The 18,738-nt window shown below is 40.7% G+C and overlaps 1 protein-coding gene across 1 annotated transcript; it reads left to right on the forward strand.

The window, feature by feature from the left end:
* Positions 1-266: 266 nt before the first annotated feature.
* Positions 267-18,538, forward strand: si:ch211-269e2.1 (cohesin subunit SA-2). The gene is made up of 32 exons (XM_056389175.1): positions 267-552; positions 1,633-1,729; positions 1,845-1,932; positions 4,155-4,319; positions 4,645-4,741; positions 4,849-4,925; positions 5,021-5,092; positions 6,394-6,598; positions 6,704-6,855; positions 6,974-7,047; positions 7,252-7,375; positions 7,541-7,639; positions 7,719-7,798; positions 7,888-7,995; positions 8,086-8,206; positions 8,335-8,452; positions 8,952-9,055; positions 9,210-9,302; positions 9,426-9,512; positions 10,252-10,452; positions 10,671-10,747; positions 10,855-10,942; positions 11,091-11,171; positions 11,942-12,034; positions 12,115-12,289; positions 14,829-14,965; positions 16,204-16,305; positions 16,406-16,557; positions 16,653-16,781; positions 16,876-17,066; positions 17,150-17,225; positions 17,316-18,538. The coding sequence occupies exons 2-32, from the start codon at positions 1,680-1,682 to the stop codon at positions 17,449-17,451; spliced, it is 3,552 nt and encodes a 1,183-aa protein (XP_056245150.1). The 5' UTR covers positions 267-552; positions 1,633-1,679; the 3' UTR covers positions 17,452-18,538.
* The last annotated feature ends 200 nt before the right edge of the window (positions 18,539-18,738 follow it).

Consider the following 18,738-nt stretch of genomic DNA (forward strand, 5'->3'; position numbering starts at 1 on the left):
GCAACATGTTAAATCAGGAAATACCATGACAGCTCCCTTCTGAATTAACAACTCCTGGTTAATTAAAAAACGTAAGAGGCACATTCAGAGTCAGGTCTGTGGGATATTCTGCACTAGAGTAAACGCAGGAGGGAAAGGCTACAACACGGTGAGCTGGATTAGAGTTTACTGAGGCCGTGTAAAAGCATTATGGGCCTATGATTCACCTAAACCTACTGAAGCTAATGTGTCATGCGTGTGAAGTTTCCTACAGATGTTTACAGTGCTGCTGGGGTATGCACAAAACCAAACCGGACGCCGACTGTCTGTGACAGTCGGCGGGGGGAGGGACTTAATTATGAGCGACGGTTCAGGACACCCAATCACATAAGTCCGCTTCGGCATACCAGCCAATCGCAAGGGGTTAGGCTGTCCGTCAACTTGACTGTGAGAGCTGGGGAAAACAAGGAGGATAAATTCGTTGAGGTGTTTGGGTTTTATTAGTCTGACAGCTTTCTGATTTAAAATCACACATCAGTGGACGTGACGGAAGAATGAAGAAATGTAAAGAGGGTAAGTGTGAAAAGTTTGGGAGCGGTGGAGATGTCTGTTTACCCGCCGGTCAGCTTTAATCTTTGTTAGACATTGTACTCACCTCAGGACTACTTCAGGAAATGAGGACTGATACTTCAGTGTGTGTTAAAAATATGCGGTAGCTAAATAAATTGCTGAGCAGAGATGCAACTCCCATGGGAACCAAAACCTGCTCCGCCTAAGTGTCCTTGAGCAACCCTTTAAAGCCAGACCAGCTCCTCCCAGTGGAGGGGGCAGGCAACCACCCTGTGACCCCCCTCTCCCACTGGAGAGCAGAGCCGGGTTACACCACACCATTCAGTATTGATCCTGGGGCCACAATCACTGTTAAAACTCTTAAAAAGAGCCGATGTAATAAAGAAATATTCCATGATTTATGAGGTGAATGCAACGATGAACCGATTAACCGAGATGTTTTGATGAACAAGTGATTGTTTTAGTCGTTTTTAAAGCTAAAATGTCAAATATTGGCTGTTTTTTTGCTTCTCAAATGTGAAGACTTGCTGCTTTAATTTGTCTCACATGATGGTAAACTGAATATATTTGGATTTTGGACAAAATGAGACACTTGGAAATTATATAACAGGAATGTTGTCACTGTTTACTGTCATATAATAGACAAAATGATTAATTGAGTAATCAAAAAAATAATTGTCACATTAATCAATAGCGAAAATAAAGGCAGTCCTAGGTGAGTGCATTATGAATAGGCTAACATAAATTAATTTGCGAACCATTTTTTTTTACTATTTCCTTTTTACATAGGACTATAATAACAAATAACAAAGGAAATAACAAACGTTCATTATGTGAATTCTGTCAACTAAACAGGCACACAACAGCGCTAAGAAGAGTTCATGTTATTGGTATTGATCCTATTGACATTGTATGGATACTCAAAACAAGCCTTCATATCGACAGTATCAATGCTTTACAGATCGAGCAACCCATATTCATATTCATGATCATAGCAACCTCCTGTCTCTATGGAGATGTAGGGTTAATGTTGATCAGAAACCCTAACTCTCAGACCAAACACTGATCGTGCTGTATTTCCAGATGCAGAGACACACACCTGAGCCCTGTGTAAAAATCTGAGGAGTGAGATGATACCAGAGCCCTCAGCCACAGCTGCATCCAGGCCCTCAGAGCAGAAGTAAGCATCTACTACCAAAATACAGACAATTTATCTTGTTAATTGATAGAAAGTCCTTGAATAGTAATCTATATTTTTTATTCATTCAGTCTAATTTCATGTTTTTGTTTCCCAGTAAGAGCTCCCATGATGAGGCAAACTCCTCTGGTGCTGTCAATCATTCAGAGGATGAGTCGGGGAATGAGAATAGACGAAAAAGTGTGGTAGGTTTTTTTTCTAACAGTGGGACCGTTTCTAGTTGTGACAAGGAGAGTAGTAGTTGAAGAGCAGTATCACGATAGAGGGGAAGTTTAATGCAGAACCATATGACGCCATTATGTTGATACTGTTTGTAGCTGTAGATCAAACTAGGCCCTTTTCATGGAAGATATTGTGACAAGTCAGAGTGGGAAAAACAAGTTGTCTGGATATTTTAGAGCTGAAATGATTTGTCAGTTAATTAGCTGCTTCAGAGAGGATTGATCTGTAACTATTTTGATAATCATTTAAACATAATTAAACAGACTTTCAAACATTATTTGATTTCAGCTTCCTAAATGTGAGGATTTGCTGCTTTTCTTTGTCATACATGAGAATAAACTGAATTTATTTATGTTACTCAGATAAAACAAGGAATTTCTCATTGGCATTTTTCACTATTTTCTGACTAATGATTCTGATGATTAGTTGATTATCTACAACCCTGCTTCCAAAAAAGTTGGGATGTTGTGTAAAACGTAAATAGAAACAGAATGTGATGATTTGCAAAACATTTAAATCCCATATTTAATTGATAACAACACAAAGATATCAAATGTTGAAACTGAGAAATGTTATTGTTTTTTGACAATTATATGAATATATATAATATTTATATATATTTCAAAAAAGTTGGGACAGTACAAAAAAAGACTGGAAAAGTTGTGAAATGCCGAAAGAAAACACCTGGTGGAACATCTCACAGTTAATTAGGTTAACTGGCAACAGGTGAGTAACATGATTGGGTATAAAAAGAGCGTCCCAGAGAGACTCAGTCTTTCTGAAGTAATGATGGGGAGGGGTTCACCACTCTGTGAAAGACTGCTCTGGCAAGTAGTGCAACAATTTAAGAACAATGTTTCTCAATGTAAAATTGCAAAGGATTTGGGGATTTCATTGTCTACAGTTCATAATATCATTAAAACATTTATCAAACCAATCTTGGATGGCCGTGGTCTTCAGGCCATCAGACGGCACTGCATTAAAAACAGACACGAGTCTCCAGTGAACATCACTGCAAGGGCTCAGGAAACCACTTCCAAAAACCGCTGTCTGTGAACACAGTTCGTCGCTGCATCCACAATTGCGAGTTGAAACTCTACCATGCAAAGTGGAAACCGTATATGAACCACATCCAGAAACGAGCTCATTCAAGATGGATGGGGGGCGAAGTGGGGAAAACTGACGAGTCAAAATTTGAATTTCTTTTCTGAAATCATGGATGCCGCGTCTTCCGGGTTAAAGAGGAGAGGGCCAGCCTCCGTGATGGTATGGAGGTGTATTAGTGCAAATGGCGCCGGTAACCTGCACATTTGTGAAGACACCATTAATGCTGAACGGCATATACAGGTTTTGGCGCGAAATATGCTGCCAAGTAGACGACGGGGAAGGCCTTGCTTATTTCAGCAAGGCGATGCCAAACCACATCCTGCAGTGTTACAACCGCATGACTCCTGGTGCAAGAGTCGGGTTGCTAAATTGGCCCGCCTGCAGTCCTGCCTTGTGGCTCATTGAAAAATGTTTGGCTCATTATAAAATGTAAAATATGACAAAGGAGACCCCAAAGTGTAGAGCAGCTGAAAAAGTACATCAAGAAAGACTGGGAAAACATTTACAGAGTGTTGGTGATGCAACAGAGTGGTTAACATGACCCTGTCCCAACTTCTTTTGAAACGTGTTGCTGGCATCAAATTCAAAATTGACATATCTTCAAAAAGGCATTTGTTGTCTTTGAGCTGTTTTCAATGAAATATCTTTCAATGTTTTGCAACTCACATTGTTTGTCCCAACCTTTTTGGAAACAGGGTTGTATAAAAATAATCAGCAGCTTAACTGATAATGTAATTGTTAGCTGAAGCCCTAAATATTTTAATATTCCTCATTATTGATGTTTTTGTCAGCGATGGATCTTAAGTAGCCATTTGATCTTTAATAATAAATGAAGTGAGGCAGCTATTTCACCAAAGTGCTGCTAAAGTTTGATGTGGCTTGTTTGCACCCAGGTGGAGGGGTGAACTGTCTGACTGACTCTTGAATTAGCAGCTTGATCAATAAGGCACTTCAGTGCTGAGGAGTCTCATTCATAAATGTGTATTCTGCCACTTTGGGATGCAGCACACATTCATATATGAGTCATCACACGCATCGTTATTCTCTTTCTGAATTGTTCCATTTTCGAAACGTACAGAGAAGAAGGAAAAGAGCACATAAGGGCTCAGAGAATGTCAAACGCAAAAGTGCCAGAGCCGGCCGCAGCAGTGTTAACAGAGCAGGAGGCAGCCACAGCAAAAGGAGGCATGTGGAGGCCGTCACCCTGTTTGAGGTGATCACCATGGGCAGGAGTGCCATGCAGGTAAGATAATAAGACTCTGTAATGGGAACCTGCTTTCATAAAACATCTAAGATTACTGCTCTGGATTTTTCTAACCTTTTGTTATTCCAAACTAAAACCTCAAAGCCTCTCAGATCAGCTAACCAGTGTTAGCGGCTAATCATTCTGTTGGTAGGTTTATGTGCACATTAATATGCACTCAGGATATTCAAATAAAATGAGAATGAACCCACTTCCTCAACATAAAAACACCTGAAGATACCAGGCAGGATAAGCTGATATTCTCTGGTATATTTTCAGAACATTAACACAAACTCGGTCTGACTCTTCTGTGATGTTGGAGCAGGCGGTGATAGATGACTGGGTTGAGGCGTATGTGACGGACAGAGACTCCTCTCTCCTCGATCTCATCAGCTTCTTCATCCAGTGCTCTGGGTGCAAAGGCAAGCGGTCAACACACACGCACATCTGCAAACACCTGCCCAACACACACACACACACATGCAGAGTACAGAGAATCATATCTGTGTTTTCCTTCTGTCTCTCCCAGGCGTGGTCACAGCAGAGATGTGTCAGAGCAAAGAGGACAGTGATGTGATGAGTAAGATGGTCGAGGAGCTGGACGAGGTGGGAGGTCTTCAATCTTCCATCTTCCATCTCTCCGTCTCTCACTGTTGCATCAGTTTTGACGCTTTGAACCTGTGTGTTTGTGTGTGTTTCAGGTCGCCAGTTTGCAGTACAAGAAGTTTCTGGCCTTTCCATGGATCCTCACAGTCACATGGCCCATGGACACAGTCAGTAGCACACATTTGATGTATTTAATGTATCTATCATCCTCCTCCTGGGGTTTTTGTCCAAACATTTCTTCAGTTAGTGATAAACATATAAGTTGTATTGAATCATGATTCTGTCTAAAATCACTCCCTCGTCACTTATTCCCCACACGATGAGTGAGTGAGTAGAATGGATAAAATTAATGAACAAATTACTAATTTGTCCTGTTAGGAGCAAACGTTTTGGATTGTAGCTTGTATTCAGTTTTTTTCATTTCCAGTGTAGGGATTTTTGAGGTTGTTATACAGTGTGTAAATTTTAATGCTTCGAATCTAATGACAGTAAATTGGCAGAAGGTAAATATAAGTTGCATGCTGGGAGTGGTTTTGTTGTCAGCTCTTCGACTCAGTGTACCATTACTTTTATTCATTCAAAGGTTCACTGAGCATGAATCCTGTTTTGCAGGAACACACGGTTGCAGTTACATGTCTGTCTGTTCTCTCTCATTTACACCTGGAGGCTGTTCAGTCTGAGTGATTAGGCAGCTCCACATGGTTTGATTAATCTTCCCATGAGTTATACTACATAATACTATTGTATTTTACTGTCTTTTTCCCTGTTTCTTATCTGTTTGTTTTTTCATTGTTTACACCCTAGCATCAAACTCTATTTATACTTTTTTTAATCAGGAAGTCACATTGAGATTAAGATCTCATTTACAAGTGAGACCTGAGTACAGAAAATAAAATAAAAGTAACAAAAAGAAATCTTAATAGCAGAGATACAAAATTTCAGTGATTTTAAATATACATTCAGATATGTATTTATATAAACAACGATCAGATATTTAAAAATACGCAAGCAGGTAGACAATAGGATGACACATTATACGCTCATAAGTGCATTCTGTAATAGTAGTTAAAAAAGAGATTATGCAAAACATTTACACCCCAAGTCAATGAAACTTCTCAGCAAATTTTTGAATCGACATATCAGTATCAGTGTGTTAAGTTTCAGTCTGCTCTGTAAATTATTTCAGACAAGTTTGGGCGTGATATCTGAAGGCTGTCTTACCAAGATTGGTATTTACTGCAGGAACATATAAATTATGAAGGTTGCCTCACACAGCACACCTTTCTGCTCTACCTGTCAATCCAACTCTGTCTTTTTTTCCTTCTAACTCGACTGATATCCAGCTGGTTAAAAATCCTTCGTTGTGCGATCTCCACCCCAACATACTCTTTCATATTAGGAAAGTAAAGATTCAAAGTTATTGAGACTTTTAAGTGACTGGCTTGCCCCTCCTCCTCCTCCACTGTAGGAAAGTGTGGAGTATCCTCTCACACAGTCTGGCCCGTACGGTCGCTGGTTCCACTCCGAGTTCTGTGAGTTTGTGTCGGTGCTGGTGGCTCAATGTCAGCGCAGCATCATCTTTGACAGTTACCTGATGAACACACTGATCTCACTGCTCACAGAGCTGTCCGACTCTTACGTACGAGCCTTCCGACACACCTGCACGCTCGCAGGTAAGGAACAGAAAAGACAAACGCGCACGTACACACAGACTCGTAAATGTATTAAATAAACTAATGTGTACTCTGGGTTTTTGATGTGTGTGACATCTCTATAAGCGATGAAGCTGCTGAGCTCTCTGGTGGGCGTGGCTCTGAGTCTGAGTGTCGGGATTGAAAACAGTCAAAAACTGTACAAGGTGCAGAAGACAAAGACTATGAGGCAGAAAAGCACACCACAGCTGGAGAGAGTACAGAAGAAGATCACAGAGGTAAGACACATCTCTTTGTACCTAACCGTGTAGAGGGGAACTGAAAAGATTTGATCTTTGCTCTCTGTGAATACGTCACATCTTACTCTCTGTGGGGCCTTTCCTCACGCTCCTCCAGCTGCAGGAGAAGAGGGTGGAGATAGAGAGCATGATGGATATCATCTTCAAAGGAGTTTTTCTCAAGAGATATCGGTAAAATAACTTTGCAGTTTCTCTGACAGTCTATGTGCATTGCAGTATCATTTAATTCAGTTTGGAGCTAACGTGTGTGTGTGTGTGTGTGTGTGTGTGTGTGTGTGTGTGTGTGTGTGTGTGTGTGTGTGTGTGTGTGTGTGTGTGTGTGTGTGTGTGTGTGTGTGTGTGTGTGTGTGTGTGTGTGTGTGTGTTTCTGTGCAGTGATGTTCTACCAGAAATCCGCTCTATCTGTGTGGAGGAGTTGGGTCTGTGGATGAAGCTCTACAGTTCTGTGTTTCTCAATGACAGCTACCTCAAATATATGGGCTGGATGATGAACGACAAAGTCAGTGACAGCAAAGACGAAACACAAACATAATCTGATGTAACACAAAAAAGCGCCATCCTTTGCACTGAACGTGGAGATCACAGCTAGAAATGTTTTATGAAAATTTTAAACAAGCTCTTTAGTGTATGTGAAACCAATGTGCTGATGTGCATCATCTTTCAGATACCAGATGTGCGTCTCAAGTGTGTGTTAGGTTTGCAGGGTTTGTATGGAGATCCTCTGCTTCTCCCCAAACTAGACCTGTTCACCAGCCGTTTCAAGGTAACCAAACCTGCTTAAAGCTGCATCATGGATTATGGTTCTTTGTGCTCATGCATGATGTTTACTGTTGGTGTTGCAGGAGCGGATGATCTCCATGACGCTGGATAAGGACAATGAAGTGGCAGTGCAGACCATGAAACTACTAGTTCTCATCTCCAAGTTAGTTACCATCATGATTGTTGTTCTTATCCTCTTCCAGCTATCCTTCATGTTTTCCTACTGTTTACATAACTTCTAATGATTTGCAGAACATCCGATGATGTGCTCAGTCCAGAGGACTACAAGCAGCTCCTCCAGTTTGTTTACTCTTCACAGCGACCTCTCGCAGCCACCGCAGGGGAGCTGCTCTTCTCAAGGTATGTCGACCTGCATCACTTAAAAAAAACAAAAAAAACAAACAGCAAGTGTTTGTTAGTGTTTACCTGGATATTGTTGGTCTCTCTCAGGATTCTCAACACTGTAGCTCCTGCAGCTGATACTCAGGATGAACTAAATGAGGAGGAGGCACATAAACAGCAAACATATGCCAGACTGAAGGCTCTGTTGCAGTTCTACCAGCAGTCTGAGGTGAAATATGTTGGCTCTGCCAATTCAACTTGTGTCATAGAGGACCTTTGTATGTGTTCATATCATGATGCGGTATGTGTTTCTCTTCCCTGACGTGGATGAACTAACATGTCTGTGTGCGCCTGCAGCTGCACAAACATGTGGTGTACCTGGTGGACAGTCTGTGGGACTGTGCCGGAGCTCTGCTGAAGGACTGGGCCACGCTCACATCCATACTGCTGCAGGACCCTTCCTCACACGGTCCAGGTAAGAAAATGTGTGTGTTGGTGGCCATAGCTTCGTCGCCCAACACCCTAGTATATACTGATTAGTAAGGGCAGCCACACAGGGTGTAAATATCTTTATCTAAATACCTAATAAGTAAAAGCTTCTAAAAACTTTTTCAGAAGAATAAACCAGATTTTGTTCCATGTTAGTGTAAGAGGACCAGTAAGCCAAGAAATCCATTATCATTTGATTTGAATTGAATCTTTTAAAATGGATTTGGGGCTTAGTATGTCTTTAATTATTCTGTTACAGCAGGAAGTCTTTTTGATTGTTTTTTATTAATACGTTGTGTGTATCTGCATGATATAAAGTCAGCTTGGCCTCATATGCTTGGCTTTCAGTAAGTTTATTTCAACCATAACGTACCACTACTACTATATCTTCAATGAAGTAAACCTTCAGTTCATCTCCAAAGGAAATGGTAACACATCTATAAAGTCTACAGCAGTCATCACTGTGTGTGTGTGTGTATTTGTAGGTCTTACACTGGCAGAACAAGCAGTGCTTGTAGAGGTCCTGGTGGCGTCGGTGCGTCAGGCCTCAGAGGGACCAGTCCTGCCCGGGAGGAGTGGAGCAAAGAAGGTCAGAGGAGGAAAATGTTCCAAATTTGAAAAAAAGTTACAGATAAATATGGCATCACTTTTAATCTATTGTAATATGAATATTAGATCATGCAAGTTTTGAATTATATTTTATTTGATTATATACTTGTATACTCGTATTTTTAACATTCCAGGCAATGAGCGCCAGAGAAAAGAAAATTCAGAGTGATGACTGTGTGAAGCTGACTGAACATTTCCTCGTGGTGCTTCCAAAGTTACTGTCCAAGGTATTTATCCCACACACAGTTTTTATTATATTTAATTTTGTTTGGAGAACTTTCTGTATCAGACAATCAGACGCTGAGCATTACTCTCTCTATCGTTTCTCTTCTTTGTTGGTGTTGATGCAGTTTTCCAGTAGCCGGGACGTTGTTGCTTCCCTGATGAGGATTCCTCAGTACTTCCTCCCCGAGTGTCCCGAGGCTGAAAACTCACAGGTTGGTTCCCAGCCTTTCAACTTACAAACAATAACATGAGAAATGAAAAATGAGAAATGAATGGGGTGACACACTTCCCTCATCTTTAACATCACCATTAACTCTGTAGAGTTTAGGCCAAAGCATTGGAGCCATGAAATCAAACTTCAGTGTGATCTTGAAATTTAAGATACATTACTGAAACACTGTTATTGATTGAATGGGTGATTACAGATGTTTATGAAAACTGAGGTAATAGAGGTAATGCTGAGAACATTTCTCATGGCTCAAGGCTGCAATGGTATTTATGTATTTATGGGCAAAATTTTAATGGTGAAATTACCCTAATTTTAGCTGAAATCACAACGTTGGATAAATAAAGTATCTAAGCCTCTCTAACCAGGGCAATTATTTTTCTTGTTTGATTATCGATTTATCTACTAATTATTTTTTTTCATAAGATTATTCATCATGTCGTCTATAAAATGTCAAAACACTATGACCAAATGTGGTGCCTTGAACTTCTCACATCTGTGTAACTGTACCGAGCATGTTTTGTATTTTTAGATAGATTACTTGATATGATCAGTCATTGATTAAAATCACCATTAATTGGTTTTATGTTGATTAAGTCATCAGATAATCAACTACTTTTTCCGGCCCTGTCAGGACATTTGCCCGACTTATTATCAGCTGTCACGAAATGTCGCAGTCAGCAAATTTTAAAATGAGCTGGTGCTGTTCCCGTCCTCTCCCTCAGGCAGCGTCCAGCCTGGTGGCAGAGATGGGAGCTGTTTTGGACCTCCACTCAGGCCCCGCTGTTCTGGAGGCAGCGGCCCGCTCGTACCTCAGTCTGTGTGCGGAGGAGACGACCTGGTGCTCCATGGCCCGGGCTGCCAGAGACTCTCTGGTCCAGACCTGGGTGGACCAACTGACAGTCCTGCTGGAGGACTCACTCAAGGTGAGGTGCACCGTTTCAATGTGTGGCCAGAAGTATGTGTGTGTACAGAACATATGTGTGTTTTCAAGGAATTTATATATATATATATATATATATATATGTTCTGTATTTACAAATGAGCACCTTACACTGGTGTACAGCCAACACTTTACACTGCTGTACAGGTAGCACCCATGTAGGCAAAGAATAAGGAGCCGGTTCCTGTTTGTCTGTTGCAGGGTGACTGTTTCTCTGCTGATGAGGAGAAAACTGAAGAAATTTTACTGGTGCTGAAGAAGCTCAGAGCTTTCCACAAGTAAGAATTGAGATTTATCCACGATGAAGTGTGAGCTTACACCATTCTGCCAGTGATGTGTGTTGATGTGCCGTTCATATCGGCTGCTTCCCTCCATGTCGTTGTAGCTGTCACAACCTCTCTCAGTGGAGTCTGTTTGAGCTGCTCTCTCCTCTCCTGTCAGCCGAGAGCAGCCAGGGAGGAGCACCACCGGAGGTACATCACTGTCCTCTGAACAACCTCATGTAGCCACTGATAATTCAACTTAACACCGTACAAGTGTTTTGAACTTGTTTGTCCACTGTATTTCTATTATAACTGTCCTCGGTGTCGCTCCGTCTGTTCTCCTCCCTTTTGTCTGAAGGTGCTGATGGAAGTTCTGCAGTGTCTCTGTTACTTCATACTCTGGTCTCTCAACACGAGCGGCGAAGCTCTCACCTCCAGAGTGAGTTACATCTGCTTCTTAACTCCAGCATAAATTTGGATCATAAAAATATAAAATTCCTTCACATTAATGGAAAACCATTATATACAATATATTCCTAAAATAATCAATATAGGTAACCTCATTGAGATCTTCTGCAAGAGCTCTGAGCACAGCACATAAAAAGACAAACAAACATAATCTGCTTTGTTCACATTTAGTGGTTTTTGTTTGCAAAGCTTTAGTTACAGAAAATGATCGAAACAGTTTATCGTTAAGTGACACAATCTTCAATTGAGATGGTAAAACTGTTATTTTAACAAACATGGAGGAGAAGATGGAAAGAACTCAAAAGTGTTGTCTTAAAATAAAGTATGTTTTTAATGATTTTATTGTGTTATCAATAATGGTGAATATAAACTGATAAGTAGTCTCAGCTGTAAAGTGGCTGCATTAGTCGGCCAACTTTAAAGTCTCATGTACAAACGACTACATGTACAGCAGGTGACATTTTCGAGCTTCAGTGTCCAGGCAATGGATGACACAAATGTTAAGTAAACAAGAAGACGGACGGCACAGAGGACACAAAAGCAGGGAGGGTGGGTGAGGGTGGGTGAGGGTGACTAATGAAGAGCATACAGTGTGTTTGGGTATGCAAAGCGCGCCACAGACAGAATTTTTAAGTGTGACTGTGTCTGCAGTTTTAGCTTCCCTGTTCCCTTTTTGAAACGCTGAACTATTTGTCACTCGTCACTCGCCCCTGACTGAAGCCCTGTGTGTTTGTACTGCAGGAGAAGTCTGTGGCCCAGAGGCTCCAGCTGCGTCTGTTCTGTGAGAGGAGTCACCGCTGTCTCTCCCACTCTGACCACGGTGTGCGGCAACAGGTCAGCAGCAGGTGTTGCTTTTGGCAGTGATGGCACCATTCTTGTGGCCTTCATAACTTCTTCTCATTTTTCTGCTTTAGGCTTTTCTAGGTGTGTGCGATGTCCTGACGGCTCATTCCTACCAGCTACATGTGTGGGACCCCACCTCCTTCGGCCCGCTGCTCTACACGCCCAGTCCCAAACTGCAGAGGGCGCTGTTGACCTTCGTATGCACGCAGGTCTTTGTTGGCCCGGACTGTGACGGCCAGAGCAGGGGTGAGGGCTGTTTTTAAACATTCATCTGCTCAGGGAGGAAAGTTTCTCTCTGCTCACCTTGAACCTGATTTTAAGATGTGAATATACAAACATGATTTAGTGTCATCACAACTAGTTTGGTAAATAAGCAACTTATGCAAGTATGATGTGGAAACTTGAAACCTCCAGTGCACAAACACTTCTCAGTGAAGTATGAGTGATCTTTTATCTACTAGGAACTAATTTTTAAAGTGAAAAATATAGATTCAGTTTTTTTCAGTGATGTAAAAGGAGTAGATGCTGCATTTACCAGTTAATTACCTGGAAGCTGTCCCGATAATTGCCTTAAAATAACAGTATTAAGCTGTAAATTACAAGGACATTTTCAAGACGGGGCGATGTAATTTGGTTCTCATTATTAAGGAGAAAATGTTACTTGTTACATTTATTAAGTATGTTTTATTTGTTTATTCAAGTTTTTAAGAAAAAACTTAAAAACTAGAAATTATTTAGAAAGAATCAAAAATAATTTATAAACTCATGTAAATATCCATCAGATTGTCCCAGAAAGACTTAATCGTCTTTGATCGGCTTGGTAATTGATGTTTATGCTGCATAACCTTAAATTTCACAGACTCTGCAGTTACACTCACATAATTCTCAGTTTGGTATTTTCTATCAAATTAAAACCTTTTGTTTGTCTTTCTCTGAAACTCTGATGAACACTGACGTGTGTTTATGAGCTGCTCTCCACTTACCTACCACATCATTTTTTCTTAACAACTCTGATATAACGAACATGTACTCAATAACCGTGGCAACACTTTTTCTCCATTTTTCTTATAATTCGAACCAAATGGCGTAAGTGTTTCGAGGAAATATCCTTGTCATGAACATTTAATACCAGCTCATTTTTAGGAAATTATGAGGACAGTTTATAGAAAACTAGTTGGAAAATACCGGACACATAAAATATCAGTGTTATTAGTGTAGATTTAGAATTTTCTTAAATAAGTAATTGAACTTTATTTGTGCAACAGGCACCAATTATTATTCCCAGCAGAGTTTTTAATATGTTGGGAGAGGATTTTGACACAATTAGTTGCTCTATAATACTGATGCATCAATGTATAAGCAGCATTTTACTGCTGTAGCTGCTCGGTGTGCAGTTTATTTTAACTACTACACTATATAAAGGAAGGTCATTTAGTCCAGAGGTTTCCAGATTTAGGGGTCAGGCCTCTCTTCTCTTAATCTATAAAGCAACCAGTGCTGTGATCACCATATATACAGTATGTTCTGTTATTTGAATCTTGGTTGTACTCAGTCTGCTTTTAACCAGCTCTGCTGTGCAGCAAAGATAGTCAACTGTTCAGAAAAATGTATCGATATTTTATCCATATCTTGTGACCTTTGCATCCTCACAGGTCTTTGTAGTGGTGTGTTTGACAAACGTACCCCGGCAGTGTTTGGGACACCCGGGGGGAAAACATGTTGCAGTGCTGCACAGTAGATGGCACTCTCACTCTGCCAGAGGAGCCTCCTGTTTCTTGAGCCTTTGCTGCTCTGGGTGAAGCATTGCTTCAGAGTAGCAGCTCACCGTGGTGAGAACATGCAGGTATTAAATGCACGGCCACACATTTGGCTTAATAACTCACTGCAGAGCTGCCTGCTGACTGTAAATGGGGCCTGATTGCCAACCTGACCTGACAATTGACCCTCAATTACAAAGGAAACCCTGTTAATATCTTCAGACTGAAACAGTGTTTACTAATTTGTATGAAAGGCTGTTAGGCTTGGTTATGCAAAGTGATGCAGCTGGTAAATTGATGACAGCAGTGTGATCCTGTCTGATTGAAAATGAGAAAAACAAGAGTGACATGTTGGAAATACATCAGGGTGTTCTCCCCGTAAAGTCCTGCAGGTAAACTTATGAATTCATTCATGGCTGACTATAACTAAAACATTTTATTATCTTTTACAATAGCTTCTACTTTCAGAAACATATTGCATCCAAATATGGGAGAGTCCGGAGAAGTCAATAACTGTCCTGGTGGGAATCTCTTAAATGTTCAACCAAATACAATACAGGATTATTGGTTTTTGAACATGTAATAAAAAGCTATTGTTTTATTGGATTTGCCTGGTAACGGTTTTGTTATATAGACAGTGTTTTCTATTAGCTGCTGGATCAGAGATCACTCGGAGGGCAAGGGCACTGAGTTAAATCATAAAATCAGGGCAATCTCTTTCCGTGAGAAAATTCCATTAACTCTGGCTCACCTCCGAGCCTATTTTATTAGCCTTGTGAAAGATTGAAGCCACATGGTGTCACAACCATAACTCTAGTCTTATGTTATCTTTGATTTCCACCTGCTAAAGCCATTGTCCTGAAACTAACTAAAACTCTCTTTCCCGCCTGTGCTTTGTTCTTTTCTTTCTGTTATATGATTTCTCATGATTAATCACTCCTCTTACTTCACCCCCTTCCCCTTCTCTCTCGCTCTCGACCACTTCACATCCAACCACGCTCTTCAACTCCATCTGGCTCCCCCCTCAGTGAGTGAAAACTCTGAGGTGGAGAAGCTGGAGGACCTTCACAAGCGAAGAAACCTGCTCGCGGCCTTCTGCAAACTGATAGTGCACGGGGTGCTGGAGATGAGCATGGCAGCAGAGGTCTTCATGTACTACATGAAGGTAAAGGTTAACTCCTTACAGGAATAGTTCATCATCTTTGGGAAATACGCTACATTTCCTTTCCTGGAGAGGAAGCTGAGAAGATCAATAATGCTTTCATGTCTGTGTAGTAAATATGAAGCTACAGTCAGCAGCTGGTTAGCTTAGCTTAGCATAGAGGCAGGAAATAAGGGAACACAACTAGCATGGCTCTGTAACAAAATCAGCCCACCAGTATTAAGTTTGTCTGCTGGATCCAAACAGCCAAAAACAGTGTAATGTTTGAATACAACTGTAGATATATAGCTATATAAACTATAACTTCCTGTAAAACCACAAATTGTAGTTTCTACAATTTGGGTTTTGTATGGATTAAACTAACAAAACACAATGTGCTAATTAGTGAGTTTAGAGGAGGTGCTGGTGGATGGATTTTATTACCTATGGACAGAGCCAGGCTAGCTGTTTACCCCCGTTTTCAGTATTTATGCTAAGCTAAGCTAACTGGCTCCTTGCCCCAGCTGGTGCCGCTGATGTATTATCATTACATTCAAGTACTATGCAACAGATTTTCCGAAAAGTAAAATCCAGATGGATCTTCAGCAACAGCTAAAGTTGCTCTGAAGGTTTTTCCAGAATCTTCAAACCATCTGGATGAAGAAAAAAATTCTGTCTGCTGAACGATAAAGATGTTTCCCAAGTTGCACCTCTTTTTCCTAATTCAATCAGATGTGGTAGCCGGAGATGACTCATCTCCTCCCTCAATTTGAACATTAAACATTTCATTATCAGTTTTATTGGTATGTATCGAGGTTTCTTTCTAGTATTTTATATTTCCATACAAAAGATTTTTCTTATGTTTTTAAAAAGAGCAAGAGACATACAGTATGTTATACCTGGGTACCTGAAGTATAGCTGCAATTTGAGAAATGGATTTAAAATATATTTAGCGTGCAGTAGATGGAATACTTTTTTATTTTATTTTTTATAATACCACATGAACGATAATATGTTTTGTTAAATGACCGGGGTTTTTCACAGATCACCAGCTAATTGTGTTTCGTAAAAACTGCTACTGAGACTTGAATGCAATGATAATATGGGAGAGGCAAAACTCCAGCTCCATATTTAGCAGAGAGGTTAGATAAATGTGGCATTGATCTTTTTTCTTTCTTCAGGAAAGTGAGTAAGCACATTTGTTGTACATTGATATGTACAACAAATGTCTGGGATAATATTTTCTTCCTCTTTCTCCGCAGTATTATAACGACTTTGGAGACATCATCAAGGAGACGATGTACAGGACCAGACAGATAGATAAGATAGAGAGTTCTCGCACACTGGTGCTCTGTTTGCAGCAGGTAAAGTCACTGCATGACGCATCTGAAAAAATAAACTTCAGCCACTCACTGCCATCGGCAAGCAGAAAGATGCTGATGTGGTTTTCCCTGCGTTCCCCAGCTGTTTGTGCGTCTTAAAAAGGAGCAGGAGAGCGGCGGTAGGGCTCACCCAGGGGTCCAGACCTTCACCAGCATCAAGGAGCTGGCCCGGCGCTTTGCTCTTACCTTTGGTGACCTCGTCAAGTTTCGTGAGTGCGTCGTCGTGATCCACAGGTCAGCACAGGTTCTTGTTTCTCATGACTTGGATTCATTTTTTTTTTTTTTTTTTCAGTTTTCTGTTTGTAAAGTTTGTGTGTTTATTTGTTTAGGAACGGGATAGAGTTTGTGTTCCAAGAGTTTAGCCAGACCCCAGAAACACCTACACCACTGTACCTCTCCTACCTGACCATCCTCAGTGAGTTCTCCAGCAAACTGCTCAAACCAGACAAGAAGACGGTGTAAGTGCTGCATACAGGTTTAAAAAAAAAAAAATATATATATCCTAAACATGGCTTTTTGAAAACTTCTGAAAGTTTGTTCATGTCTGTGCAGGTTCTCCTACCTGCAGAGACACACAGCGGAGCACATTATTGACCTCAGAGAGGAGTGCTGGCAGCCACTTATCTACTATCGTGCTTCTCTACTGGCTGCAGCTGAAGTGGAGGACGCTGTGTCCTATGTTAGCTCTGACAGGAAACCCCACCTGCCCAATCGCTCGCCCTTCTCCAAACAAAAATTAGAAGGTGCTGCACCATTATTACCATATGCACAATTATCATACATGTAAAATATCATACATCATGCGTGTATCTTTTTTGTTCTTCAGGAAGCAAGTCCCCCTGTCCGTTCAGCCCCACTGACTCCAAAGTCAGTAAAGGTCACAGGTCAAACTTCAGTCCAAGGTGAGGCTGTAGATTTCTATTCATTTTATAGACAAGTTACAAACCAAATCTTCATCATCTCAGTCACATTAATTGCTGTAACCTCTGCAGCCATCAGGAGAAGACAACTGATATCGATCCGTTTTCTGTTCCACTGGAACCTGCTGCAAGAAGACTGAACACCGAGGGATCTGTCCTCAGCATGAGCAACGAGGTGGACGATGACACCGTGGAGATTGAACTTTAAATATGAGGATCTGGGGAACACAAGTCCTCCTGTATGAACGGTAAGACCTCACTGGACGTTACAAACTCTGAGAGACGGTTTCCTTTTTTTTCTTTGCACCTTCTAACTGGCGCTGTCTGTGTTCAGATGTTCAGACATCCCAGCGTCAAGTTTTTGTATTATTCTCCAAGAAAAGTTTCTTGAATGTGCTCTATGTTACGTTTTTTAAGCGGAAACAAGCTTTAAGGAGAAGTGTGGGGATGTTCTATATTTTTCTTAGTCAGCAAATACCCCCAAAAAAAGACCAAAACTAACAATGAATTGATGCTTCTAACAAGTATTCAAGCCTTACTGTTGCGCTGGGTGTAATGTTCCCTCATTACCAGAAACATGTTTGAGTCAATCCCACATACATGGTCCTGACCTCATTCTCATTTGAGCACCAAATGTGGATTAATCCGCCACTGAAAATAGTCCCCAGCCAATGCACTATTAACTCATATTTGAGCAACATCTGCTAAAAGCTAAAAGTGCCCAGCTGTTTTGGGGAACAACTCTGCCTTTTCAAAACATGTTACTATATATTTCTGATTCATTTTTAAGATTTAAACATGATCAAAAAGATCTTCAGTAGGTGCAGATGGGCTTGGGTCTGAGCGCCATAGAAGGGTAGAGAAGTGGTCGGTTTGAGTCTTTTCATGGAGTATTTTAAAAATAAGAAATGTATAGAATACCACCAGCCTTACTCTTGAAATAATGTCAGATTATGGTATAATTTATTCACAGACCACTTTGAGGACAAAGTGTATAAGTATGTGTATTATTTTTTTAAATTTTTTATTCACAGCTTTACTGTAGACTGTACTTGAATGTTACAGGTCACACTACATGATCCATCTTTTATATTTTCTTTTGGATCACACTCAAGTCCAAGATTTATCTTAGTATCATCTGGGGTTAATTAAGAAATATCCTTTACTGTCCTACCTGCCAGTTTATTATTGCTCCTCATAGGAAATGGTTGGCTTGAAGTTACCCAAACACTACTTATGTATGTAACTACTTAGGCTGTAAATTAACTTAAATAAAAAAAAAAATCCAAACAGTACATTTTTCCAAGAAGCAATTTTGTACCTCTTCACCCTGTTCCTTGTTCTTGTACAAAATCTGTGTACAGCAGCAGCAGCAGCAGTTACTGTACGGTGACAGAAACATTAATCACCAGCCAAGCGTTTTTTACATTCTGGAAATGTTTCCTGTGATATTCAGCTGAAGGATATCAATAGTACCTCAAGTCAAACAGTGAAC

This window comes from Seriola aureovittata, chromosome 11 (genome assembly GCF_021018895.1).
Source record: "Seriola aureovittata isolate HTS-2021-v1 ecotype China chromosome 11, ASM2101889v1, whole genome shotgun sequence".
NCBI lineage: Eukaryota > Metazoa > Chordata > Actinopteri > Carangiformes > Carangidae > Seriola > Seriola aureovittata.